Genomic DNA, 27615 nt, shown 5'->3' with positions numbered 1-27615 from the left:
GGATGTCCCAGGGTGTTCTGCAGGGCTTCTATCTGCTCCTATGGAAAGGCTGAGGTCTCGTCTTTGTGCCATGTCTGCCAGCTCTGCAAATGCCTTTGGGCTGTTCAAAAAGCAAGAAAAGCCCACATTAAGCTAATGAAATCAAGGCCTAGCAGTCCAAATGCTGTATTCTACAGATAATATCCAGGGAAACTCTTCGAACTTTTATGACACTTACAAAATACCTTTTCTACCACTGGAGAAGAAAAGGAAAATCATTCCTCTTTCTCCAGGTTTCTTGGGAATGTCTCATGTAACTTAGCCTGGATGTTGTGGCTGCAAAAGCTTACAGGCCCAAAAAAGTTTTCCAGAACAAATTCGTGAAAGAGGTTCAACTGATGATCACTGAATTCACAGAAATAACATCTGCCTCAGGAAGTTTCTGATTAATAGTGTCTGAGAGGATACACGACTTATCTGAATATGTTTTAATCCTCTTTCCTGGGATTCTGCTTTGGCCTCAGCAGGAAACAGGTATTTGGTTGGCTGCAGTATAAAATGTACATTCTTCTGTATTGCAAACCCTTAATTAAGATAAGGCAATAGGAAGTATACGAAAACAAGAATCTACTGAGAGCATTTCCTCCTGTAAGAAGAGGAAACCTATGATATATGTTAGTCATGTTACCTAAGTCATTGCAAGTGCTTAAACTCAGAAACCTGAACAAATAATTTCCCACAAAAAATACTATGAATTGACCAGAATGAAGTAGATCCCTAACCCTTTCAACTTATTATTTTCTAAAGATAAATGCATTGTATTTCTAGGTAAAAAATACTCATACTTCTTTTAAATCCAGGCATTGTTTTGTAGTCAGCAGCACAGCAGCCCCCTGTAGAAATATGAAAGCTGGAGAGAGAAATGATCTATTAAGCTGGAACAGTTCTTAGTAGGACAAGACATAGTGCTTTATCTTGTCTAAATATAGGTGACCTAAATGTAAAGGCCTTTACCAGTTCCCTCGGAAGCCTTGCCTACTGTCAAATGTGTCTCACCCGTTGGAAGCTAGCCAAATATTGAACTTCTATTTACTTCTTTCTATTATTACTGAATAATGTACATACCCAAAGTTGTCCCAGCAGACTCCTCTCTCTCTCCGGCCCACTTTTATTACATAGATTAGAAATCGCTAAGATAAATCATATGCAAGTACTCCACCAAGTGCCAATAGCCTGCTCGTCCTCACTGTGAATTCTCACAAGCCCAATCTGATGCACTTGCACATGTTTAGTACTTCTTTTAGGTAAATATGGCCACGTAAAAGTTATACATTAATTTAAGCTAATTTTCCTGGCTTTCTCTACAGTGAAAGCAAGAGTATTCTGGTTTGTATGTTTAGGAAAACAGTAACTGAAAGATACTAAATGGGGCACATAGAAAATACATGCTGTGGGTATTGTCAGTAATACTGTCAAGAGCATGGTCTCTCTTAATTTTCCTCTGGTGGCACAAAGATGTGGAGGAATGATGTTTTTTTGGTTTGTTTTTTTTTTCACCCTAGCTTTAGTTCAGATACAAGCTGCAAGATAGATGGGGACAGATGAAATTCCAGGGTTTGAACACAGTGTGTGTTTGTATGATTATACATGTGTGTCTCTGAGATTATGTAGGAACTATAGATTATATATTTTCCAGTGAGAAACCAGTCACATAGTGCCTGCCCTGCTTTAAAAGATGAAAAGAACATATATAGCTCCAAAATAGTGAAAAGCATTTTATGTAACTCTAGCATTTTGACATTTTTTTGCTGGAAAAAAATGTGTCAAGAAGAGCTGTTATTCTCCTGCTGTTTGATCAGCACAGCTGAGGGATGGGTGGGAACACACATCTACCTTCGGATCCCTTCCCAGCGGTGATGCTGCTCCTGCTCCTGCTCACAGCCACCCCAGGGGAAAGGACCAGCTGCAGCCCAGAGGGCTGTGATGGATGAAACAAGGGGAATTCCTCCTCCAGGCTCCAGCTTTGTTGGCCTCTGCCCCCTAAGTGAGACCCACAGGGGACTGTGGGCCCAACAGCACGATTGCAAGGCAGAGCCTGAGATTTAGCACTCGGCATCAACGCAACGCTACCGGTGAACCACACGTCAACGAGCGAATATCTGGGGCTGCAGTTTCTATGTGGTATCTGGAAGGTGTTGTCCAAGGAGGACAGTCTCCTTCAGTATCAGGCTGAAGATCAGCACAGACACGTGTGTATCAGTGAAATTATTGACACTGATTTACGTCCGTAGTGCACTGAGGGCTTTTAACAGTGGTCTTCAAACCTGTTCTTAATTTACAAAATCTGACACTAGGTGGGCAGTCTGCAAACCAGGCAGACCTCCTTATCCATTAAAAGTGAAGGTCCTTTTGTGTCAAAGTATGTCTTTTCCTCTCCTGTCTATTTGAATCACTGTGATTCCTTATAAGGATTTTTATCACTCAATGGCAAGTGGATTGAAAAGTCTCTGTCAGGTGAAAGAACTGATACGGTACTGACTGTTCTCAAATTTCTCGGCAGTCCCTGGAGGTCTGTCCTGGCTTAGAAGTTTTATCACAGCAATATTTTACTGCTTCTATAACTTAAGTCTTTCTGAAGTTTATTGTTGGCAGGTATAGCGTATTCTCCTAGGCTTTGTGGTTTCATCTATTTTTCTTCTCATCTTTCATCCACATCATGGTAATCAACTCCGCACAGGTCGAAGAACTCTTCAAAGTACTCCTTTGAACATCTGCCTCCTTAAAGACATCCCTGCTGTATTCTCTGATAACTTGGATCTCATCCAGTTTTGCTAGATAAAGACTTAGGAGTATTTGGTGAACACCTTATTAACTAAACAGGAGAGGAGAAACAGGTTCCTACATTTTTTACTAACATCTGGTCTAAGAACAGCGGGAGGGAAAAAGCCAGCAGTGAATGATCTGCATGCACTGGTTGCAAACTGGTAGCTGCTCTCCCAGATGAAACCACATATTTGAAGTACCATTTAAAATATTCAGCAGGGAGCTATCATACCATCTTTTATGTTAGTTATAAGGCACATAAATGAGGGGGTTGCTACTATCCTTCCAAAATTACAGAGATGAGCATCCTACTTTTTCCCCAACTGTTCAGTTGAAACCAGCTGCTTTCGGTTTCTGAAGCATCCACAGTACGGGGAGCCAGCAGACACCACAGAGAGATTTGTTCTTATAAGTATCCAGAGAAGCTTCAGTGAAGGGGCAACTTATTCCATAGCCACCTGTAGTCAGATTCTCATTAGAAACCTGATGCATACCGCAGGGAAGGAAATCCAAATTTCCCATTGACTTAACTGAGTTTTGATATTGTTTCTTTCTGTTTAATCTTCCATTCTGTGTTGTGTTCTCCGTATTTTTTTTTCATTAAAACGTGTTCCCAAACTGTATTGCATATTCACAGCAGTAGTAATTTCTCTGACCTCTTCCCTTCATTTTCTAGGCCAACCAAATTGCATCATCCACAGGATGAAGCAAATCCTCATCAGTTTCTATTGCTCTTGGTATCACCTATCTCATCTTAATATCCTCCACGAAACTCCTGTGGTGTGTGCCCTTGAATCAAATCTCTGGAGCTTGTCTTGTCTATTTTTGTCATTATATCTGCTCTTATTCCCTTTCTAGAAGGCATTAAGCCACATCCAGAATGATGAATGCTGTAAGGCATTCCAAGTTCACTTGATTTTCATACATTTACTGATACTGTATTGTCCTCTACTGCTTCTGCCTATCCTTCTCATTACTAATAGTCTGTTTCTTCTGTCTTCCTTAAATTGTCTTTTGCTTTGGGTTATCGCTTTTGTAAGTTTTCAGAGACGGAACCCTCATCTTCCTCTGGGTGATTGAAGTATATTCATCATCATGCGATGAAAACATGTAATTCTTTTCTGAGATGGATGTGAATCAACTGTTAAGATTTTTCTTTGCCTTAGAAGAGCTGCCCACTTACACTGACTGAATACCTTAAGTGTTCAAGCTTACTCATTCAATACCCTACATAAAGAGGCATCTGTGATTAGTCAGCATTGTCTAGCAGTGAAGGCAAAGTCAGTTTGCAGGAACTGTCAGCTTCTTATTCAGAAAGCTGAGTGACTTTGCAAAACTTTATCATTAAAAATATTACTCATTCTCCTCAGTATGAACATTAAATTAATGGGAAATTTATGAAGAAGGCAGAAGATGCAATGTCTTCAGTTTGTTAAAAGCACCTGAGACCATTTTACATTGCTGAGAGTGATGCAACAGAATAAGTGAAATAAAAATGAAACAGAGTGAGTTTATCTGCATGGAGCTCAAGATGGAGAGGTTAGCCTTGACGTTTTGGAGTTGCAGAGAAACTAATGGCAGGAACTGCCTAGGAATCTTTGTCAGGCTACACTGTTGGCAGGGGCTGAATGAAGTCACAACTATCATTTACGAAACAAAACTTGAATCTACTACTTCTATCCTGATTTATACTTCCCAGGACCAGGAATTCCAAACTATCTTGTTTGTAGAATGCAACAAGAGCAGACAAATATAAAACTTTTGTCCACTGAATTTCATAGATATGAAATAGACTGCCTTCCTCTTCTATTAATTATACTTAAACTATAAGGGTAAAATGATATTGTTTTCTTTTACACAAATAAAGGTAATATAATATTCATGTAAACGACTTGCATTACTTTACCCTGCTAACATTGTTCTTTTAACAGGAGTTCTGTTCCAACTGCTGCCACGAAAAATAATGGCTTTTGAACTGGTCGTGTAGTTGTTGAAACAGTTGTAAGTCTAAAAGCACTGTAAAAAAAATGATGCATGAGAAAGTGCGAGAATGGGAAAATCTCCTTGTCACATTAATTATCTATTGACAAAAGATATACAGTAGGTGATGCAATGGCTTTGGATGTTCTTGTCTTTATTACCTCTTGGGGGAAAAGTTCAGATCATGAAATGAGTTTGGTGCTCTTGAGTGGACATTTGTCCTCATCACAAAACAACCTCATAATTCAGCACGATGTAACAAAATTGGAGAGCTCAAATTGAGGAGGCTTAGAACCAGGAGCATCAGGGAGTGATAAATCAAGCTAGAGGTGCAGGGCAATGCCGCTTGGGGTGACTTTCACAGCATCTGTGAGACAATGCCATCCCCATTACAAATCATTTTGCTCCTAAGGAGCTCCACATACTTGAAAGGACAGATCAAGCCAGAAACTGTGTTAAAAAGGAGGCTAATCAGAACTGGTCTAAGACACTATTCTGTTCAACTGCCATTAAATTTTATGAGAACAGAGATTTTAATACTGTATTAAAGTCACATTCTGTAATTTTGCCTTTCCTCTGTTAATTTTCGGGGATTTTTTCAGAGTCGTAAACAATGAGCAGTGTGCCTGATGCACACTTGTATAAATAAGAGTCCCTGAGGGGGATGTCTAAATATGGCTAACTACTCTAAGTATACTTAATTGAATTATATTAGCATAATTGTCTATATTAGACATCCATCTTTCAATTGCTAGTACAAATTCAGGTAAACACTGGTGCATTCCTATTAGCAACTATAAAATTTGCATGATTTATATGAAATGAATTGATGGTCTTCAGTTTAATTTTTAACAGTCAACATCATTATCTCACCATCACCTTCTGAGGTAGCTGCAGCAGGTACCTTTGTTTACTGTCTTTCCAAGAAGATCCACTGGCAGCTATTTTGCTTATCACAAATATCACAATCTGGCCGACAGAGAGTAACATTCAACTTGGGAGAAGATGTTGACACAGTTGTAGAGTGTAAATCATCATTATGAGAGACTCAACTCTGCTGAGGCCCATCTTTTGCTTGTTGCATACGGTTTTTTTCCTATCTGTCATCATACATGGAGGGCTTAAATATCTAAGAAAGGCTAAGAATGAGAGACATATAGAAACTATATATATGATTGTTTCTATGTTTCTATATATTGTTTCTATATTGTGTTTATATATATTATATAATATATATAGTGGACAAAGTGAGGAGAATTCCTTCTTCATTCTAGCTATGCATTCTTACAATTCAGTCTCAAAATACACATCTTTTAGTGTGTAAAGAAATGACTTTCAATCATTTGTAAAGACATCAGACCATTAACATAGTTCATGAACTGACAATCTGAGGGAACGCAGAAGGTTTCTGTGCTTAGGTCCCAAGACCTGTATGCAAAACCCACGAAAAAGGAAAACTTAAGTACTGCAATATTCCACCTTAACTTACAGCCTTCCCCAGATTACTTCTCAACTAGATACAAATGTGATCTGCCGTAACTGGGAAGAAGGGTAATTAACTGCCATATATTATATATTTGCGAGAGACACCATGGATATGTTTGCAAAGTGTTATTATTTTATTTTATTTATTAGCTGGCTTTAATTATAATCCTGGAGGAAACTGAATTACAGTCTAACTGCAACATAGTCTGACAGTGGAGTAAGTTATAGCTGCCACCTTCATGGGACTATAGGCAACACAGCAAAATAGTGTGATTGGTTTCCTTCTTCAAATCTTCCAGACATGATTAGATGAGAGACTAGTCAGAGATGGAAAAGTCTTTAGACACAGAGCTGCTGTTTCTTAATTCTGTCAGCTAGGTTTCACAGCTAAATACAATCTTCTGTGATGGAATCATAGTGATTAATTAGGTTAAGCAGCTGCACCCAGCCTCTTGTGCAGTTATGACTTATGTTATCCTCACTGACTATAAACCTCCATCAGCTCTGCTCAATTAACTGAGGTTAAGCATTATAGATTATTGAGGAATTGGGTGATGGTAAATCAGAATGACTTTCCCAATTTAAAAACAAAGGGTGGTCAGGTGTTTCAGAGACAAGATTCAATGCCAAGCATTTGCAGCACCATTCTCTGCCATAGATACTGCGTGGGCAAATCATTAAAGATGGGGTTTATCATAACTGAATTTAGCCATCAAGAAGTTAGGCTTAGAGACCAAGCTGCTCTTTATGGGTGACACATAGCCACTGGAAAGAGGCAGCCATTTCAGGGGGTGATTCATCCTATGCTAACCATCCAAGCCAGATGAGACAAATCACGACTTCTCCTTATTAACTGAAGAGGGATTCTGAATGACTGGATGTCGTGCTCAAGTTTTATATGATCAAAGTGGTGTGAGATACAGACCTTTCTGCCCAATACATATTCAGATGGCTGAAATTCCTCATGGAAGATGTAGCAGAAGATCTTCAGAGGGTGTGATGAGTTGTTTGTCTTGAAGAGAATAATCTAGTAGCAAATATTTTTCAAAATATGGCATGTAGGGGCTGAGTGTGGAGACATTCTGAACCTGGAAATTTCATGGGCTTGGTACACCTAAAAATATGGCTATGTAAGCTGTGTCTGTACTAGTAATTTGAACATACCCAGGGAGGCACCCGCGCACATCTATACTGTTGAATTGTTAAAATGATCCCCAGCTTGGTTTCAGACCATGGCAGGCTAGCACTTTTGTAACCAGTTGCTGAGCACGGTGCAGAACCTAGCAGAGTCCAGGGACCGCTTCCAAGAGCAGTTTGTGTGCGGTAACCCTGCTGTGAAGGCTAAGAGAGTTTAATAGCATGGAAAGATGCTCCGTGCCAGATGACCTTAATGTCAGAGAATGGGCATGTTTAATACATGAATCCATTTAAGGCTTCATCTTAGGCTGTGCCCTCTTCTGCAATCGTTTCTGTAACACAAACTGACTTGAAGCAAGGTACCCCTAAAACTACGGAGCCAAGCCAGTGTTGATATAATATGTCCCCCAGTAGGGTGGGTGAAACGACATAATAACTAACACTAAGTGGTTTTCAGTTGACTCAAAGCTTAGGCATCTGCCTGAAAAAGACCAATGAGCATCCCTCAAGATTCCTCAGGATAGTAATTCCTATGGTCTTTTATGCATGGAACGACTGCTTCATTCCCCTCTATGCAGTGTGCAGTATTGGAACAGTCACAGATGTTTCCCCTTGTTATTTATTGTCTCATAGCTGCCATCTGTTCAGTGAAGCCTCCTGTTGTCTCTCCACCAATACTTAGCTCATAAACTCTTTGGACAAGCACATCTCTTTGTCTCTAGGATGCTTGACCTAAAATCTCTGTGGCAATACAGGTGAAATAATAATAGTAATTACAATAGTATAAACGCAGACTTCAGCTGTTGGAGGCAGGAAACAGAAAAATCATCTTAAATGCATGCATGTGTTTGTATTCGTCTGAAATAATCTTTCCAAAATAGAAATATAGCCACGTATTATCTAACTATAGACACTAAAGTTGTACTTTTGATGGAGAATTTCTGACAAGTCAAAAAATACCACTGGATTTTCTTGAAGGGAAAGTGGAGAACAAAATAACAGATTTTAATGAACTGAAATTCTTCATGAAACCATAACCTTTTCAAGTTCAACAGAGCAAAACAAATCAACTGCCCCCCAAATTATCCAAAATATAATTAGTTGAAACCCTGTGAAAAAGTCAAAGAAAAATATGAAAAAAAAAGAACATTTACTAACAAACATACATATTTTTCTAATGTTGTCAATTATCACTCCAGGACAAACACAAACGACACTGACTACTATTATGGTTTCATGGAAATCACAATCTTTATTTTTTGACAAAATGAATGCATGTATTAACTGTAAAATTTATCAATAAAACTCAATAGTAAAAGAAGTCTGGGGGAAAAAATGGTCCATGAGACTATACTCTACTTCATGCCAGCTTTAAAAAGGAATATTTAAAAGACCTGTCCAACTGATCGATCAAGTGATTCACTTGGATGGTCAAGGACTGTGAAAGATGGTAACTGACCTGATGCAATTCTCTAGTAAATCGAGGGCTGAATGCTACATTGCAGATGTCATTACATGCTGGGACAGAGCTGCATCGCTCTAGGGAGGGCTCTGGAAAGCATCAGACAGACAGTGCCTTTGTGTGCTCCTTGGTGGGATGCAGGAGTGTGGCCAACGGTGAAACACTGGAAGAGGTTGCCCAGAGAGGTGGTAGATGCCCCATCCCTGGGAACATTCCAGGTCAGGTTGGACAGGGCTCCGAGCAACCTGATCTAGTGGAAGATGTCCCTGCTTTTGGCAGGGGGGAGTTGGACTAGATGACCTTTAAAGGTCCCTTCCGTCCCAAACTATTCTGTGAATCTAATGCATGGCATGTCTGTAGGACATGGTAGCTCTGCTAGCCAGTCCCGGTGAGCAGAGGGGACAGAGCAGTCGCCCTGCAGCCTCCAGACAGCTGGTGCATGATTTGTGCTATGCTTGCCAAGCCTTCCTGCTAAATGGAAAGGACACAATGAGCATAGGGCTTTACAGGGTCAAAATCGGGAACCCCCAGCGGTCCCTTCGGGCCTGGGTCACATACACAGATTGGCACACAGACACGTGCGTGCAGGCTGAGCACAGTCTAACCCTAAACCTACATGTGAATGCAAAGCTGAAGGTCAAATCCTAAGGTCCTTAAACAGTCAAAATGTCCACTGAAATCAATGTTATTCATTCCTGGGATGGTGAAATGACCCATGCATGTAGAGAGGAGGCAATAAGTGTATCCGTTGTCCTAGAGCTGGTGGAAGCTGGTTCTGCCTTGGATGCTGGCTTAACTCCTAGCATTTGAACACCAGCCAGGGACCACAGGTTAAAAAACACAGTATTTTCTCCGCTCAGATTTGCAGAGAAGGGATGAGAGGGTATGCTAAGTGACTTTATCTATAATACAGAGGAGCCACAGGGCAACCATGAATTGGGCCTTCAAGGAGCTACTTCTGCATGAGGGCTGAAGGAAAGGAACTCCAGGACCTGATCTGGAAGATGCTGTGTCAATGCTGCCTTTTTGAACTGTTACAGGTTACTGTGGTCAGCTCCTGATGGGTGGCTCATGGGGAATTGCCATCAGGTTGTACTTTCCTTTTTTTTCTTCAGGGATCCTTTCAGTTTCCTCCACAGACTATCCTTCCTCTTCATCTTCTTCTCTACCATGGGCAGTGAGGACTCTTTCCTTCGGATTTCTCTCACTAGTCCATGAAAGACATCATCAATGTAGAAGCGGAGGGCAGCTGAAGTCTCAAAAAAGGAGCAGGAGTATTCTCTGGCTAAGCTCATTCCTTCTTCAGTCGAGACCTACAAGGAAAAGAAAAGTCCATGAATATTGCCTAATGCACAGAGCATGAATCAACACAAGAACATTACTGTATATGTAGTCTGGCTTTTTGGATACTGCAAATCACTGACCTTTAATTTTACAGGAAAATATTCTAACAGTACCCAATAGAGAAGTGAAAGAGTGAAAGGATCAGACTGAATCCATGAGATGGTTGAACAGAGCATACTGGCAATATTCATGTGCTCAAGTATATTATTTCCCTAATTCTGATGCATCAATTTTTTCCAAGGATTTCCTCTCTTTAGTGCACTAATCCGATAGTTTGATAGTGCTGGTACCTTTATTCCATAGACTGGAACGGATGGCCAGAAAGACTTACACAGAATTAAGGTCCTAGAAAATCCCTGTTCAGCATTAACCTAATCCTGGAGGCAACTTGACTTTTTAAGCATACCAGCTTTCATACCTTAAGATTTTTCAGTCACATTCATTTCTGAGCATGCCTTTAAGTGTTTTGGTCTTGGCAGGCTTGTAATCCTATTCACTTAGCTTATGCCTGTGTAGTACAAAGATGTAAAACGTATTTGTTTTTCAGCTCATCTTCCCTAAGCGGCCTCATGTACTTACTGTTCTCAGAGACCATCGAGGAAATGTGGCTTTGTATTTTGAGGAACTGTAAGGGGAGGAAACACCATGAATCTAGAGGGAACCAAGGCAGCTCTTGTTTAATTTGCCTGAATTTTGAAATGGGGATCTTACTCCTAAAATTTCCATGCTGGCTACCTCTCGGCATTTGACCTGCCAGCCTGCTAAATGGAAGGCTGCTTAGTGTGCTGATTAATGTGTGGCTTAAACAGAGTTTAAATGCTTATCATAAGGAGTATCACTGCCTACCATCTGAGGTAATTTTTGCACTTCTGGAGCTCATCCAGTAACATGTAGCAAGTCTGCAGCAAAACAAGGAGCAAACCCTATGAGCTTCTAAATGTTAAGCTGGCTTTCCAGCCAATAGACTACCCTTTCTTTTCAGTATTTGAGCATAAAACTGAATGAATGAACTGTATGAATGACATGTATGGTGTATATCCAAATTCTAGGTCAGAAAATCCATCCTTTGTTTATTTGTATTTGGATATCATGATTTATTCAAGTAACTTTCCAACCTTCTGGATAGAAAGGCAAAAAAGTACTTTGAGACAGCCTTGTGAAAGGCTGCATAATAGGCTACGAAAAGTCTCAGTTGCTACTGTCTGCTGCAAAACTAATCTTGTTGTTTTTTTTTTCTTATTTCTATCTTCATGCACCCAAAGTGCCATTTATATTTACCAAGGAAACAAACCCTGATATCTCAAGGTACAAACAACTCTCTTATACCTACCATGAGGAAAATGCCCTTTATGATCAAGTTGTGACCTCACTGCATTTTTTGCATGTATCTGTAAAGCTGGACACAGTGAGAAACAGGATTTGGGATGAAACGGAAAATCCGTTCATTCCAGCCTGGAGGTAAATCTGCACCGAGCATGCACCTGCATGACACAGACCACAAAATTCCTCCACATCACCTTTGCACTGAGTCACAAACTTTGTAATATTAGTAGGACCATTCCTCTATGTTACAGGTATAATCTTAATTTAATTAAGAATATTGTAAGGGTAAGCAGGGAGGTTGTATGCCAACCTGAATAATACTCACTGACACAATGAAAGATTGCTACAGCTTTCCAACTGCTATAATTGCCAACCTTTAGCAAAAGGAGATGGGTAGCAATATGGTCCTTGTTTTTCTCTGGGCAGCTGTGTAAGCAAAATGCGGGATTCAATATGTCTATTGGGCACCATTGTGAAATTGATTGTCTGGATAGAAGACTATTTTGGTCTATTTTGGACTTCATAATCATTTTTTTCCTTGCTATGCCTTGTTTGAGCTGAAGGAAGATTTTTTATTTTATTTTGTTAAAGACACTGCAGTTCTGAGCAAATGATTACACAGAGCTGCAGTTTCAGTGAAGATTTTATCCATTCATTACCTAAAAGGAAAAAAAAATGCACATAAACGGAAACATCCTTATGTTAAAGAATGGTAAGGTCGTAAATATAATTAAGGTGCAAGCACAGCAATACTCAAATATAAAAAATGGCTCTTTCTTTTGCTCCGTGATTTTCTAGTCTTTGCCCATCTAATTCCTCCTTTGTTCCACTCTTCTTTTTTTCCTTTTTTTTTTTTCTTTTCAGGGATCAAAACTATGTTTTCTCCCACCTGCAAGGAAGAACAACTGCAGGGAAGACATGCATGCTCTGTAATGAAACAAGACTGCTAAGAGCTGTGAGAACTGGAGAACACTCAGGAGAAATAAATTGTGCAGAAAAACTTCCTCCCAGTCTCTATGTGGCTGGAGGCTTGTAACTTGGCCAAATTTGGCTGGATTTCTATAAAAAGCAGCAAAAGTTTTGTTTTGGACTCCAGTTTCCTGCCAAATTAAAGTGACAACATTAAAGTTATTAATGGCAATAGTTCATTTTAAAAGCATGATATTTTTCTTAAATCTTGCCCTCAGGACCTGATTAACTGCTTTGGTGAAATTTTATGAACTAATTCAGCATGAGGAGGACACCTGGCACAAACAATTTCAGGACATTTAGCTGGAGATTTTCAGCTTCAAGGCTGAAAACAGGTTCCTCTGAAATCTAATGCAGTCATAATTATCATTACTGCTTCCAGCACCAATGAAAATAGAGCTATAGTAATTTAATTAATCTGTTTGCTGATGAAACTGTAAATATAGAGGGATATCTAGAGGAAAAAACCACACATTTTTCTTTCAGTTCATAATTTGGTCAAGAGGCTAGACACCTATGGAATGAGAAACAAGAGATAAAGCCCTTGATGAGGTCACTGACGCCCACATAATTCCAGGGATTTACCTTGTTCCCATCTTATTGCCAGAGGAGAAACTGTATCATAGAAATCCATCCCTGATCTGCACAGCTCAGGGACTTGTTGACAAATTGCAGCTTCCTCGGGTCTGTATCAGTGGCAGATATGATCTGTCAGCGTGACACGGACAGACAGGTCAGGGAGCAAGGTCATTCTATTGAATATATATCTGGGAAGCAGAGCTTTATATCTCATCTTTAGAGTAAACCTCCATGATTGAATCTGGCATTGTTTCCCAGAGTATAATTCTGGTTATATTGATTCCAATTTAGCTTGTTCCTTTGCTGGTAAAGCTTAAGAAGGGAATGAAGGTGGAAGACTGGCGTAGTGAACATAATGAAAAATGAAAATTTAAGAGCTGGCAGAAGCTTCCCGAGTTTCATCCAAACTTTAGAAACTGTAATTGTCTGGGCAGGGTTTGGATCAGGACTTACAGAAGCAGGGCATGAAGCTCGTGGTATAACCAAAGAGCAAGATGCCCCAGAAGGACAAGTCCATAAAATGGGCAAAGAAGGCTCATGAACGCGATGTGTGACCCTGAGGAAAACAGTCATTTCACATCTTCCTTGCAAAGTGCATGGTTCTGAGAACCCATTTGGGCACATGTGAGTTGAGAGGGAAGATATACCAGTTACAACAGCACGTGGACTGTGGAGAACACATGGAATTCTAGGCTGAATTTGGGAGTTTTTCATCTCTGGACAGTTCAGCACAGCTTCATACAGACAGGAATTATTCACTGGCTACAAACCACATTTTATAGCATTAAGATTCTGTTTGTGGCTTTTGCAAACCTCCCTTGGAAAATTGCAAGTGAGATTAAATGCAACGCTGACAGCCTGTGAAAGCCATGATGGATGAGCTGCCGTCTTTAAGACAGCCAGCTCCCCACTAAGGTCAGCTCCTGCACAACCAAAAGGAGAGCACAAAGCCACCCGGGCTGGATGGTGGGTGGGGAGGCACTGGCAATCATTGGCCCCCATAGGCAGAACATAAAAAAATCTGTATCTGAGAAGGAAAGTGCAAAGAAACTAAACAGATCAATAGCCTACCTCTGCACTTGGATTGTCATTAGCTGGAAAATCTCCATCAGGATCAGACTGTTTTGTGTTCAGCTTTGTGTCTCCTTTGGTCAAGGCAACAACAGAAGCATCCCAAAGCAGATTTCATTGACAAAGATTGTATTAGCAGAGTCAACAGCATCACCTTGGCAAAGCTAGTGGTGGTCTTCATGGAGCAAAACAATGCATTTCCACTTTGCATCTCATCCCTGCAACAGCATGGTCTACTTGGGATGGCTTTGGAAGGTTTCCCCTGTGATTGGGACCTCCAGGTTGCCACAGAGAGGTCTGGAGGCTGCAGGTGGAGTGCTAAGGGTTGCAAGGATTCTCCTAAATTACTGTTACAGACTTCCACCCCGGCAGTCCTCATTAACCTTGCAATGGGAAACAGAGTGATAATTATAGATCCAAAAGCTTCATTCTGTGATTTTTTTTGCTGAAGACATGTCGTCTTGATCGCTAATCAAGAGACAGAAGGGGACACGATTGCTCACCTAAATCCCACTGGGGCTAATAGGAGGACTTCCAGTGGGTTTTGATCAAGCTCTATTTTTGACAGGCAATAATTTATGTGAGTTGTAAACAAAAGATAACTGTTTAAGAACATAGGGGGGAAGCAGCATCTTGAGCAGCCTTGTTTGCACCACAGTAAATAATAAAAGGAGTAGAAAAAACCACAAGTACTCTGAATGATGTCTAGGAAAGATCCATGTCCTTTCCCTTCATCTCTGGTGGATTTCTTCTGTTTCCAAACAGGCCCCATTCCAGAAAACAAAAACCAGATGCCAGGTTGTGTATTAGCACCTGGATATCAGTTTAGAGACAGGCAGACAATCCAGAAGAATCCACACAAATGTTTGGGTCCCTTCCCATCACAGTCCGTTCCCTCAGCATATCAGAACAAACACAATAACCTTTTGGTACAGGCGCAAACCTATAATATGCCACAGGAAAAAGCTGGAGAGATCAAAGGTATTCACATTTTCCTCAGTCTCTAATAAGCAAATTTGCCAAGAGAAAAAGAGAAAAGTAAGCTTACGGGACTAGAAAATGAATGCCATCCCGGACAACAAAAAGCAAAAAATGGGTATTGCCTATCTGACATGAATGATAATTTCTTTAACCCCAGCACTGACCACTGAGTTTATGCGAGTTTTCTCGTTAATAATGAACAACAACCAGGACCGACCAATTTTCACTAGTCTCAGTCCATCGTGCTATGTCTAAGGTACCAGGAAGAAATTAGCTGGTCCCCGGCCACCCAGCACTGACAACCATCAGGGACCTGCCCAGCAATTGGGACAGGGACAAGCTCCGTATTTTTATAGATGGGACTGGGTCCAGCAAAAGCCGATGTGTTCCTACATTGTCACCTGCCTTTCCTAGAGCCAAAGGCTTTCACTGTAAGCATCTGTTTCTTGTTTGGAGCAACATGCAACCCAATCCACTAACGCAGAAGCAGATCTATTATATCTATGTCATTTTTGACAGTTACTCATTTTTTTCCTTGGACAAGTGTTGTATCAACAGGCATGGTGGCAGAGACTTTCTACAGGCTGGTATAAGGATCTTTCCAAGTGTGAAATGCTATTGTTCAGGTCAAAGCTCAAATACTTGGATATTACAGCAGTGGCTGGGGTTGAAAACCTGAGCAGAACCAGATAAAACAGAAAAATCAATCTTTCTGTCTTTTTAAGACAAGCAGCACTGTTGTTATTTGTTTACATTGTATTTGTCATGGAATATTTTTTAAAAAGAAGAAAAAAATGTTCTAAGCCCTTTTACCCTTCTTCTCTTTCTTCAGATATTTACATTTATAAACTGCCTATCATATTCTTGCCACTGAGCAATGACATCCCTGAAAGAAGGGCAAAAAAACCAAGATCAAGTGGAAATCAATTCAGGCTGAAAGAAATGTTGAAGACTAGGCTTTGTGAGGAACCAGTGTTTCCTCTTTGTGGCCAGTCATTCAATATGACTATGTTTCAGGTTTAAACAAATGCACAGTAAATGCAAAAGTAAAACAAAAATCCTTAGTGTTAAAATCTCCAGTTTCCATCTCCCTCAACACAAACACTCTGCTTTGTTTCAGAATTTTATATCAATTTTAAAGTTAATTATTGCTTAAAAAATATAATCTTGAAACTTTTCCTTCTGCAAACATAAGCATTTTAACCTTTATGTACAATCTCATTTGCTAATGTTTACACTGCAGTTACCAATTCGATTTGGCCAAGATTCCACTAGAATTCGCAACTAGTTTCCGCTGACACAAACCAGCATTTTTCACTCAACCAAACATGTGCACCTTATTTTTTATCTCAGTCCTTGGGGAAGCAGACACCTCTTTTCAGCAACTTAAGCAGTAAATGAGTAACACGCTGCAGAAACGTGAGAGGAGAATTTCATGTCAACACCATTACTCTTAAATCCACTTGGAAGTCTTCAGAAGTAATTAGTTGAACAAACCTCACTCCAACCTTCATGGCAGGCAATTCTGCAGGCTCAGCTTTGCTGGCTTTCTAGATTGCAAGACTAGATGAGATAAAAGCTGCCATACAATTAATCATTATTGTGAGGGTCTTGCAATTAGTTCTGTTCCTCTTTCTCCCTCCCCAGAGTTACATGAAAGCTGATGTCCTGTAAGAGTTTTCCATGTTTTCCTTCCTGCCTTGCCACTCTCTGAAACTTTTTACTGGTTTCACACTTAAGAATTATTGGTAACCAGAATGGGGTCTAGCACGAACGGCCATGGATGTAGACAGGATTAGCAGACTGGGACAAGGAGAAGATGTGGTCTTGCTGTGTGAACTTATGCCTGGCAGACTGGATGGTATGGAAATAGAACGTAGCGCAGTACTACACATCTCACATCCTCAGCTGTTCCAACCTCTGAAGGCATTTGCATAACAGAGGCTTAGATATTCTTTCTATTCCCCTCATAACCTGGCCTTTGCATTTGGACATGAAGGAAAATGCAGCTTTAGTAATGCAGAAAATAATAGTACTGTCTGGGGCTTCTCTGATGAGCTCTGTGGCTTATTTTTAGGGGATGGAGGATGGAGAGTGTGGGATTGTAAAACTAATTTGCTCATTTTTTTAAAGGAAAACTGTATAATAGTCTTGTGAAAAATTAAATTTCTAGACAGAACCAGAGAGATTCTGTCCCAAATTATGCACTTCTCACCTGCTTAGTCACTAAGATGGCACATGAAACACAGCTTAAACTCCCTGTTTTTAGCCAGGAAGAATCATACTCTCATTTGATCCAAGGGAACTGCAAATCGTTGAGGGCTGAGAAAGTAATCTGATGAAACATCACTGAACACTTGCTCTTATGCTCTTCACTATTGACCACTGTTAGATTAGACTGACATTTTTCTGACCTGCTATGGTCATTGCTACACTCTTATATGAAAACCCTAAGCCATTACTAGCTCCTTCATTAAATGCATCTGTCTCACTCTTTTTCAAATGAAAAAATTCTAGATCCAATGCTAATTCACACTTGAATAAGTTCTGTAGATTTTTAGCATCTTTTGTGATGGAGATTACTGCCCAGCACTGATTTCTGTCTAGTCTTTCTCTCTCTTTTGGATTACTTTTTTTCCACACTTTGGATCCACAATATCCTTCTAACACAGGAGCTATACCTCCAGGTAATTTCATTCCTGCTTTGGGCAAATATTTTGAGTAAAGAGAAACATTCTCCATGCAGTTACCTAGTTGCAAAGCAAGCGAAACACGTGAGGTTCCTAGGTCTATTGTTTCCAACTTGTGATAATGCTACTTCATTATTTCACAGATGCAATGCTAAATAATTAAATCAATGTCTCACTTCATGTAAAAATCACTACAGAATCAGGGTGCTGGCTGCAGGTTAGATTCTGAAGTTGTTCTTCTCTACTACAGACTGTACTCTTTTGGCTTTATCTTGTCAAAAGCAAGACTGATGAGTGGGTTAAAGCATCTTTATACCAGGAAATGTTTCTAGAGAGATGGCCTCAGGATCTGACTGAATTGGATACTCAAAGCCACATGATCTTGCATCAGTCAGCAATAGCTCTGGGTCTAATTTGAAGAGAATGTGTAAGTGTTAAATCCTTAGCATCAGTCTTCAAGATGAACAAGTACGGGTCAATTGCTCAAAGCATTTTTCAGAGATCTGACAATTTTCTAAATTGTCCATCATCTTTAAAGGTACGTTGATTGCAACGCTCAGCTGAAGACATAGATGGCTATAAGACGGTTGCAAAAAGAAACGTTTGTACACCTGTTCAGCTTGGAACATTCACAGGAGGATACCAAGTTTTTTGTAGGGAAAAAGCTAGGAACTGCAGTATTAAGTTCACAAGAAAGGAAAATCTTTTCAATCTTTTTGTAAGCAACAACAAACAACTCAATTATCATCTGCTAACAACAGATGGTTATTAAAAAATTTACATGTAACGAAGCTGCAAATGTACCTTTTAGACTTTTTTCCTAAGCAAATAGAAAATTAATAGTGCTGAACTCTTGTTTTAACACTGCAAGTGATTTCTGTTGCTTTGTGAGCACAAGTTAACTATTAGTCCAGTTCAGCCAGCCCCCATATTTCTTATCTATCTATAGACTGGTGTAGACTATTTTCATTCATGTGTTAGATATTAAAATTCCACTAGTCACTTGAATTCAATTCACTAGGACTCAGGCACTAAGCAGACTGGGTACTGAGTAAATCCACTTAATACCTGGTAACCTATGCAAATCTCTCTGTTATTATTTTACTTTGAAGATTGGAGTAAGACAGCCTCTAACAGCAATATTTTGTCCTGAAAACACTGCACTGACATGAGAAGATAAGAAAACAGAGCAAGAGTCATTGAGGATGGCAGAGCAGGGCGCTGCTTTCAGTGTGTTATTTTCCACAGTTGTCTGCTGAAGATTGGGAAATGTGATACAAGAAATTTGAAGGAGATCAGAAAGAAATCTGTAGAGCTAAACAGAAGACAAGAAAGAGGCAGAAACAGCTGTATATTTATTTGTGTGTCTTTGTACGTATAGTCACAAAAGAGAACTGTTAAGTGGAGTAAAAAAAACCCACACAAACAAACAAAAATATTGGTGATTCACACAATTGAAATAATCTTTTGAGCCAAAGTATCCAAAACTTATGTTCAGTTAAATGTGTCATTTTTAGACATATGAGCAGACTACTGGAATTAAACTCTGAAAGTTCCCTTTATGTTTAAGCTGAATATGAGTTTCCAACACTAGAATAAAAAGGTCACAAAAAATACCTGTTCCAAAGGCAGTAAAAAGTGTTGTGTGTCCTAACACCACATATTGCTTCACAGTACATTAAGTGCAATGCACATATATTCTGGTGTATGGTTTTCCCATCTAAACATACTCCCAGACACAGCTTGCAGGCAAACAGAGAACACCATGCTACCTTCCTGACAGTGAAAAGAAAATTGCAACAAATCTCTCCCTTCATCTCTGTGCAATTGTCATCTGCTGAGATTCTGTCCAGGCTGCTGAAGTGGGTATTCAACAGAAGGGAGGCAGAGGAAGAATTTGTAGTAGATTTATAGAGATTTGGGCTGCAATGGAATAATTTAATATATTTTTCAGAAGTTGTTTGCTGAAGTAAGCAAGTGTTGAAATGTATGAGGTATCACAGTGCCTTATGCACAATTTACAGAACAATGTTTCACCTTTCCACCTGTTACTTGGGTTGCTTTTCAAAGAAAAAGTTACTCGATGCAATGAAAGGGGGACGTTGTATCAGGAAATGGGAGTGGTGAGCTGTTGGGTTTTTTTTCTGGAACATGTAATTAATTTTGAGGGTTTAACAATTTTGAAGTTTATTGGGAAGGTTTGTCAAACAATCTCATTATGGGAAATACTTGCACAGTATCTGTATTAAACTAATGGCATTGATCTTCCCCATGTCAATATTAGTTCAGGCAAAATATTACACTTTTGCAGAATATGAATTGACTGAAAAAATTCATGGGAGCTTCACTGGAGTCTTCCTTTTCAGCTCCTATGATGTGCTGGATGAGCAAAGGGTCTTTTCTTGGCCCAGGAACATTGAAAGAGAGAGGCCCATGACATAGGAACCTTAAAACGGGAATGACAGCTGCATAAGGAGCATCCACTTAGCTCCATCATGTGATGTGATCTGCCAGCATGGACAATGTGTAATAAAATATTCAGTCTGAACAACTGCATATGAAGGGGATAACAATGAGAAATGAATGCGCTGAGGGAGAAAAATTAAAAATCTTAAATGGCCAGTGGGTAGGAAGAGCTGTAAGAATGCATTTAGCTAATTAGACATAACAAGCTCTCTTATTGCTTGCTAACCTCCCTCAAATTACCTCACTTTTGCTGCAGGCTAAGAACATGCACTCGGGTAGTTTCCGTGGTAACTTGTTTGTACTTCTGTGGTTAGCCTGTCCTGTTGGCAAGCTTCCCCGTTTCTTTGGATAATCCTTCTGTATTTGCTGCCTGTGGGCTTTGATTTTTACTCAGAAGACTGAACACCTTAAAGGAAGCAAAGTAACAGCTAACAGCTGGCAGAATCTTAACTTTGTTGAATAAAGTCCCAAACTTTCTTGCACGCATCCCCAAGACATCTTGGATACCTTACTAACAGAAATTTAAGCAATGATGATGCTCAAGAATTAACCAGTGGGTTTTTTTCTAGAATCTAATTTTTAACTGAAGCCACACAGGTTGGCTGGAATGGAAGTTCTTGTTTGTTACCACAAAAGAAAGGATATAGTGAAGAGAGAAGAAGACAGGAGCAGAAGAGTGAAGGTGGAAGGATGGTGGAGGAGAGGAAGACAGATTATATCTTTATTATGCTAGCTTGCGGGTAGAATGAAAAAACAGACTCTTAACAAACAGAATGGTGGAAACTCCTTGCTAGGAGCATCTGTTTAACCTCCTCTATCCATGATGTATCCATCCAATTATGCAGATATTCTTTTGATGTGTAAAAGATGCTGTATTAATACACCCTGGGAGCCCAAATCATGATTACAGCTGATAAACTCATATTCTTATCCAGAATAACAGATATTTCAGTCCACCACTGGTAAAGCTGCAGCTCAGTTTACCCAGCAGCATGTGTGAATGTGCAACTACACACATCAACACACACACACACACACACACACACAGAGCTAATGCTGCTGGGGTCAGGTCGAGGCTCTCCAATATACCTGGCAGAAAAGTTTGGTTTTACAGCAAAACTTGGATGTAGATGCTGACAAAACACTGCTCTAAAGAGTCCCTTTGGTACTGAGAGGCATTCAACATCAGCTCCTCTGCAGATTAGAGCTGGTTTCTGACATCTATTTATTTCTTGTGTTTGCGTCAGCTACCTAGTTCAAACCCACAGCCTGGCCAGATTCTGGAAACGGCACTGAAAAGGTGAAAAGACAACGTATGTAGTGCAGATGCCACAAGCCAGGCTGCCCTCCTGCCTCTTCTCAAGTTTTTCCAAAAATTCTTAGAGGAAAAATGGTGGATTGTAACTTGGAGTACAAGCAGCCAGGTGAACTGCTGCTTCTGCAACCTCCCAGACAGAAAAGATTGAAAATGACGGATAGGAAATAGATAACACATAAGTTATGATACATACTTAAATAATACTATGTGGGAAATAATACCTTAAAACACAAAGAGTAGCAAGGGCTGTGGGGAAGAAAGATACAGTTTCTCAGGAGTAACCTGATCTGGTTGATGAAATATTAACAGTATTTTATCACTGATAATCACGGTGGCTGGCAGGTAAATCTGGAACTAGCGCAGATTGCCATGTGTGCCTGGATGAGCAACACCATGGTTCAGACTAGAGAGTGGAAATGTAACACCTTTACTCAGCCACACAGGTATAACAATGACAAAGACAATAACTCATTTGATTTCTCTCATGAAGCTTGTTCACAATTTCCTAATGGCTGTTTTGTTGTTTTTTTTTTTAAATACATAAATAAGCCTAGGTTTGGGGGAATAAAATTGCTGGTACTAAAAGCAACAGCTGGTGAAAAACAGTAAGTGCTTGAAGCCTTAACAGTTACTGTCACTAGCAATTCAGGACATGTTATCACCCCATTATTTTTTTACCCTTAGAAATAAAATGAGTGTTATTAAATGGTTTAGAAAATGACAACTGCCTGTGGTAAAGTTTTGTTGTACTCAATGGAAGGAATATTAATAAGAGGACAGGTATGATATCTTTAAGAGAAAGATGTGGAAAAAGAAATGTAGATCCCATTTCAGAAAGAAGAGGCAGTTGCTATGGCTGACACACATTTTTCAAGCTGGAATTAAATATATTCTGCTAAAAGATGTATAGAAATCAGAGAATCATAGCGTGTTTTAGGATGGAAGAGATCTTTGCAGGTCATCTAGTCCAAACTCCTGCTTATAGTGGGTCCATCCAGAGCAGATTACTCATGTCACTATTAGTCAAGTTTTGAACACCTCCAAGGAAGGAAATCTCATCGCCTCTCTGGGCACTTGTTCCACTGTTCAACCACTCTCGTGGTGGGGGAAAAAAGTCATAATTAATCAGATTTTCTTGTACTGCAAATCTTTTTTCATTTCTTCTCATCCTTTCACTGTGCACCTCCAAGAAAAATCTGTTTTTGTGTTCACTCTAATGATTATTAGGTGGCTGAAGACAGCAAGATGATTCCCTTTTGATTCATCAGGCTGAACAAATCCACAAGCTCAGATCTCTCAGCCACTCCTGTTACTTTTTGTGCTCTATCCCCAAGACCATCTTGGGGATTTCTGCTGAACTCATTCCAGTACATCAAGTTATTTCTTGTACTGTGAAGCCCAAAGCAGACACAATACTCCAGATACATTCCCACAAGTGCTGCATGAAGGTCCAAGGACCACTTTTACTAATACAACCCAGGATGCACCTGGCCACCTTCACTGTTCATGGGCAACTCATCAGTTGTTAGTAAAGATACTCAAAATACTGCCTCACGATTGATCTCTGAGGAATGCTACTAGTAATTCGCTGTTAGCTGGACTTTGTACTGCTCATCACAATCCTTTGAGCTTGGCGGTCCAGCTAATTCCCATCCACCTTGTAGTCTGTCTATCCAAACCATATCTCACCTGTCTGGCTAAAAGGACACTATGAGAGACTGAGTTGAAAGTCTTGTTAGAGTCAAGGTAAACATAATCTGCTTCTCTCATCCACAGAGTCACTCATGTGAAGGCCATCACAGAGCTCAGTCAGCTTGTCAGGCATGATTTGCCCTTCGTAAATCCGTGCTAGCTGTTCCCAGGCACTTAATTATCCTTCATGTGCCTGGATGTGGCTTTTGGGGAGGATTTGCTTCATAAATGAATCATCCATTTCTTTTAAGGCAACTGAGATTGAAAAAAAAATTATGGACACGATTTAGCTTTAAACCACTTAGCTCAGGTATTGATATTTAAAAATACAGACTTCAGCACATGCTGTACAGTCCCATCCAGGAACCTGAGTGTACACTCACCAGCTGAGCCCCCTGTCACTTCAGCCTCACTGAAGCTTCTTCCAAGGTCGCTCAGAGAATGTACATGCAAATGTAACTGCTGAGTTGAGATAAGCATAACAAGAGATAACCGTGTCCCATGTTAGTAAAGACAGGTAGAAGTTCTGATAATGAAAGATTTTGGGTCACTACTTAAATTTTCTACCTGCTGGATTTCTGCTTCGCCTCTTTTTGGTTTTGTTTTTGTTCTTCTAACCACTTTCCATGTTTTAAAAGCTTGACCAAATACTTCTGACCCTTTTTCTTCTTCTTACTAGTATTTTCTTGAAAAAAATGCAAAACCAAAGTAGACCACATATTATCAAGGAGGGCAGAATACAGCCTCACAGCCTGAGACAATGAAAAAGAGTAGAAGTACTCAATTCTCATGCGATATGGGCAAGAGGGTTGAGCAAATAAAGCAAAATTACTGAAGTAAATGGAAAAATTCCTATTACACCTTGGTTCAGGCCCTAAAGAAAGAGTCTGGTAGCAAGCAGCCATCCGTCTCTGCACAGGTGGTATACCTGAGTATACAAAATAAAAAGTGGGGGGAGGAGGGGAACAGTGAAAGAAGGGAACAGCTTAGACCACAGATAGCTTAAAATGACCCAAGAGAATATTTGTTTTTAATCCAGAATGACTGCACCTTTTCATATACAGCTCTGGACACTGAGACCCACCCATGAAAAAGGTGGTTTGCTGTTGCTTTTCTATGTAGATTTGACATCGATGGCAATAGTTACTTTTCTCTGATGTCTCTGGTGAAAGATGAACTGTTTTGATTTATATCCACTGTTCAATACTGCTTTCATTCTGGAACATACACTGAACTTTGCACTCCATAATCTGATGGTGGGGCACACTGCAGACTGCAGAAAAGCTGTACCTATGGGATGAGTAAATAGCTTAAATGAAAATTACACTACAGCTCAGCCACAATAGGATTTAACAGTTTTCAATTTCTTTGGTCTTCTAGGGATTAAGTGTCTGATGTTGACTCACTTTCTTTTTTGTTACTAGTGTTCTGTGCATTTGTAAGCCATGTAGTCCTGTGAAATCAATAGGGTTACTCATAGAAAATACAAATGTCTAATTCTGCCCATCAGTTGTAATAATTCTCTTGTCTTGGGTAAGGATCTCTGTCCTTTCAACTTTCCTGGGTACAACCAAAACACAGGTTTGCTGAGCTGGGTGTCAGCAGGTTGAGTGCGCTACTAACAGGACACCACGAGACGTATCTCAGTAGCATTCCACCTGCCTAAGTGTACCTGGCTCTTGTATGAGCAAACAGATGGGCTGGAAAGGTTACAGTTGGGATGCCATGTAGCCACAGATAAAACATTAACACTCCAGAATTTATAGTTATTTTTTATGCCCAGTTAAAGGATTCAAGAGAAATATGCCAAATATGGCATCTCTTCCTACCTTTCTCTTCCTCTTTGTTAATTAAGTTTGTAGTTTAATAGTTGTAGAGCAACATTTTCAGATGTTATAAAAGTTTTTCTGACAGCCCCCCAAAAATTAGAAGACAAAACAACAAGATGAGTAAAGAATAAAAAATAGTTATTGAAGAGAAGCCTTTTGAAGGTAATCCTACTAGGACCAGTGGTCATGAGTATTTGAAAAGCTGTATTTAGAACATTATTTTAACACTCATCGATACAGTCCTGAAAGGAATGGAGATGCAGTATTTTGTCTGTCAAATCAACTGATCTAACTAAAAAAAGAAAACATAGACAAACTTTAAGCTACACAATCTGTTTCTCAGGTCTAAATCAGAAGCTGCAAACTACAAGTTAAAGTTGATTAGGGACAATTGCTCTGCTTTTAACTTAATGAAATCAATTATTCACACACCATAGAGAAACAGGTACCGTAGCACCTGTGGAGGATGCTCAGAAGAATGACATAGGCCTTTAAGAGCTCCTTGTCATTATTTCAGTCCTTGAGTATTTCTGGCAATGACACTATATACCCCATTCAAAAACAGAAGAGAGGAGAAGGGAAGTTTGTGCCCCATTTCATTCCCACTGAACAGCTGTCCTGGAGCCTCTGTACTGTTATGAGTTGATCAGTAACCAACACCTAACATCTAGGCAGAATGTGTTCCTTGCCACTTAATACCCATTAGATGTTTTCCCATCATTGTTCTTTATTTTAAATGGTTCTTCCTTACAATTCTTTATGTCCCTTCGCTTCTTATCAACATGTGCACAGTACTTTCATCACCTCTCTACTTTCATTTACCTAGGCTAAAGAAATTAAGCTGTCTTTAATTTCCTCTGATAGGACCAGCTTGATATGCATTGTCTGCACCTGTTCCAATTTGAATTTGCCATCATCATCCATAAGTAACTACAGCTAATCTTAACTGAGATTTCACTTGTATCTTCTATACCTTCGATGCTTCCATGCCACTAATAAACATATCACTCCAAATACCTCTTGAAGTGACATTTATTTTTTGCACAATTGCATGAGGTTTGTGGTTTATAATCACCCTGTAAGTGGCTGATATATCCAAGACTTTCTCTCCTGCCTTCCAGCTGATGTGTTATAGCAAACTGTCTTGCTATTAGTCCTTAAGGGCATGGCCTTGCACTTTTTACAATTACATTTAATTCCACTTCTATCACTCCTCTGGGTCACACAGCTTTTCCTCTACAATAATCCTGTCTCTTCTAGATAGAAAATGCTCCCACTTTGTGTTATCAGCAAATTGTGTCAGTACACTCCTGCGTTTTTGTGCCTAGGTCATTAATGAAAATGTTAAAGATCAGCAAATTGAAGGGTAATACCTAATATTCTTAGGGGGTAGATCCAGTTCCAACTGCTGGGGTCAGAACCAAACCCTCCCTTTCTAAAATGTTACTTAAATTTAAGAGCGTTTGTGATTGTATATGTGTGCAATCCAGCTGTCATAATTTTTTTGCCAGTAAATCACCCATCTCTGTTGGCCCATCTCAACTAACCCATCTGTTACGGTTATACAGAACATAGTGGAGAAAAGGCTGATTTATGAAATGCCGGATGATCGTCCCTATCTTTATGAATGTGTGATTATGACTTCCCAGCTACATTGGGTGAAAATAGTCTAATGACTTCGCTTTCCATGTGAAAATAACGAGTTGACAGACACTAAATGCTCCGTGGCAAGAAGCCACGAAGCTGTGCTGCTCCAGTCTCCCCACTCCGCGAATCGCCCTTCGTGCGGCTCCTAGCACGACGGGGGGCCTGTTCGTGACCCACGCTGGTCGGCAGCGCAGTTTTAATTCCAATAATCCAACACCTTGAGGCTTCTATATGAATTAACCGCACAGGCTTGCTTCTAAGTGCCATTTTTTGGAGACGGGGATAGAGCAGATGGGGATTTGTACAGGCCAAACTGTTGGAAGCCAGCGATAAGGGGGGGGGGGGGGGGGGGAGGAAAAAAAAAGAAAAAAAAAAAGAAAAAAAAAGGGAAAAAAAAGAAAGCTGTGAAAGACAACCCTTTCGTTTGTGTGCTTTGCATCGCCACCTGCCAACCTCAGGCCTTCTGATCTCCTCTCAGTGAACCGTAGAGGCAGCAGTTGGAAAGATCAGATATACGCTCAGGGCAATCTGTCAGAAACTACTTCGTCACATTTCCCAACACTAAAACCCGTGGAAATAAAATCTATGTGTTTAAAACTGTAACTGCCCCATATATGGGAGAACTACTCTTTTAACACAGAAAAAAAGCACTGAACACAGCTCCTTCCCGGACATTTTTTTTTTTTTAACATCACTAAAAAATTAGCATTTTTTTTTATCTCCCTTAAGCATCTGTACCTTGTTTGTTTGCCCCTGGCAACACAGTTGTAATGTCATTCTCAAGAGAGTACACTGAATTCCATTACACAAAAAATGAAATAAAAAATGGCAGAACAAACC

The 27615-nt window shown here is 39.9% G+C and overlaps 1 protein-coding gene across 1 annotated transcript in view; it reads right to left on the bottom strand.

The window, feature by feature from the left end:
* Positions 1-8630: 8630 nt before the first annotated feature.
* The window catches only part of RIT2 (Ras like without CAAX 2), a 177169-nt gene continuing 158184 nt past the window's right edge, over positions 8631-27615 (bottom strand). Inside the window, exon 5 of the mRNA XM_069775069.1 lies at positions 8631-10179. Within this exon, the coding sequence (XP_069631170.1) occupies positions 9952-10179 (228 nt within the window). The 3' untranslated portion in view covers positions 8631-9951. The remainder of the gene's footprint in view (positions 10180-27615) is intronic.

This window comes from Haliaeetus albicilla, chromosome W, assembly GCF_947461875.1.
Source record: "Haliaeetus albicilla chromosome W, bHalAlb1.1, whole genome shotgun sequence".
Taxonomy (NCBI): domain Eukaryota; kingdom Metazoa; phylum Chordata; class Aves; order Accipitriformes; family Accipitridae; genus Haliaeetus; species Haliaeetus albicilla.
The sequence above is the reverse complement of the archived record's forward strand: the minus strand, read 5'-3'. Positions and strand labels throughout refer to the sequence as shown.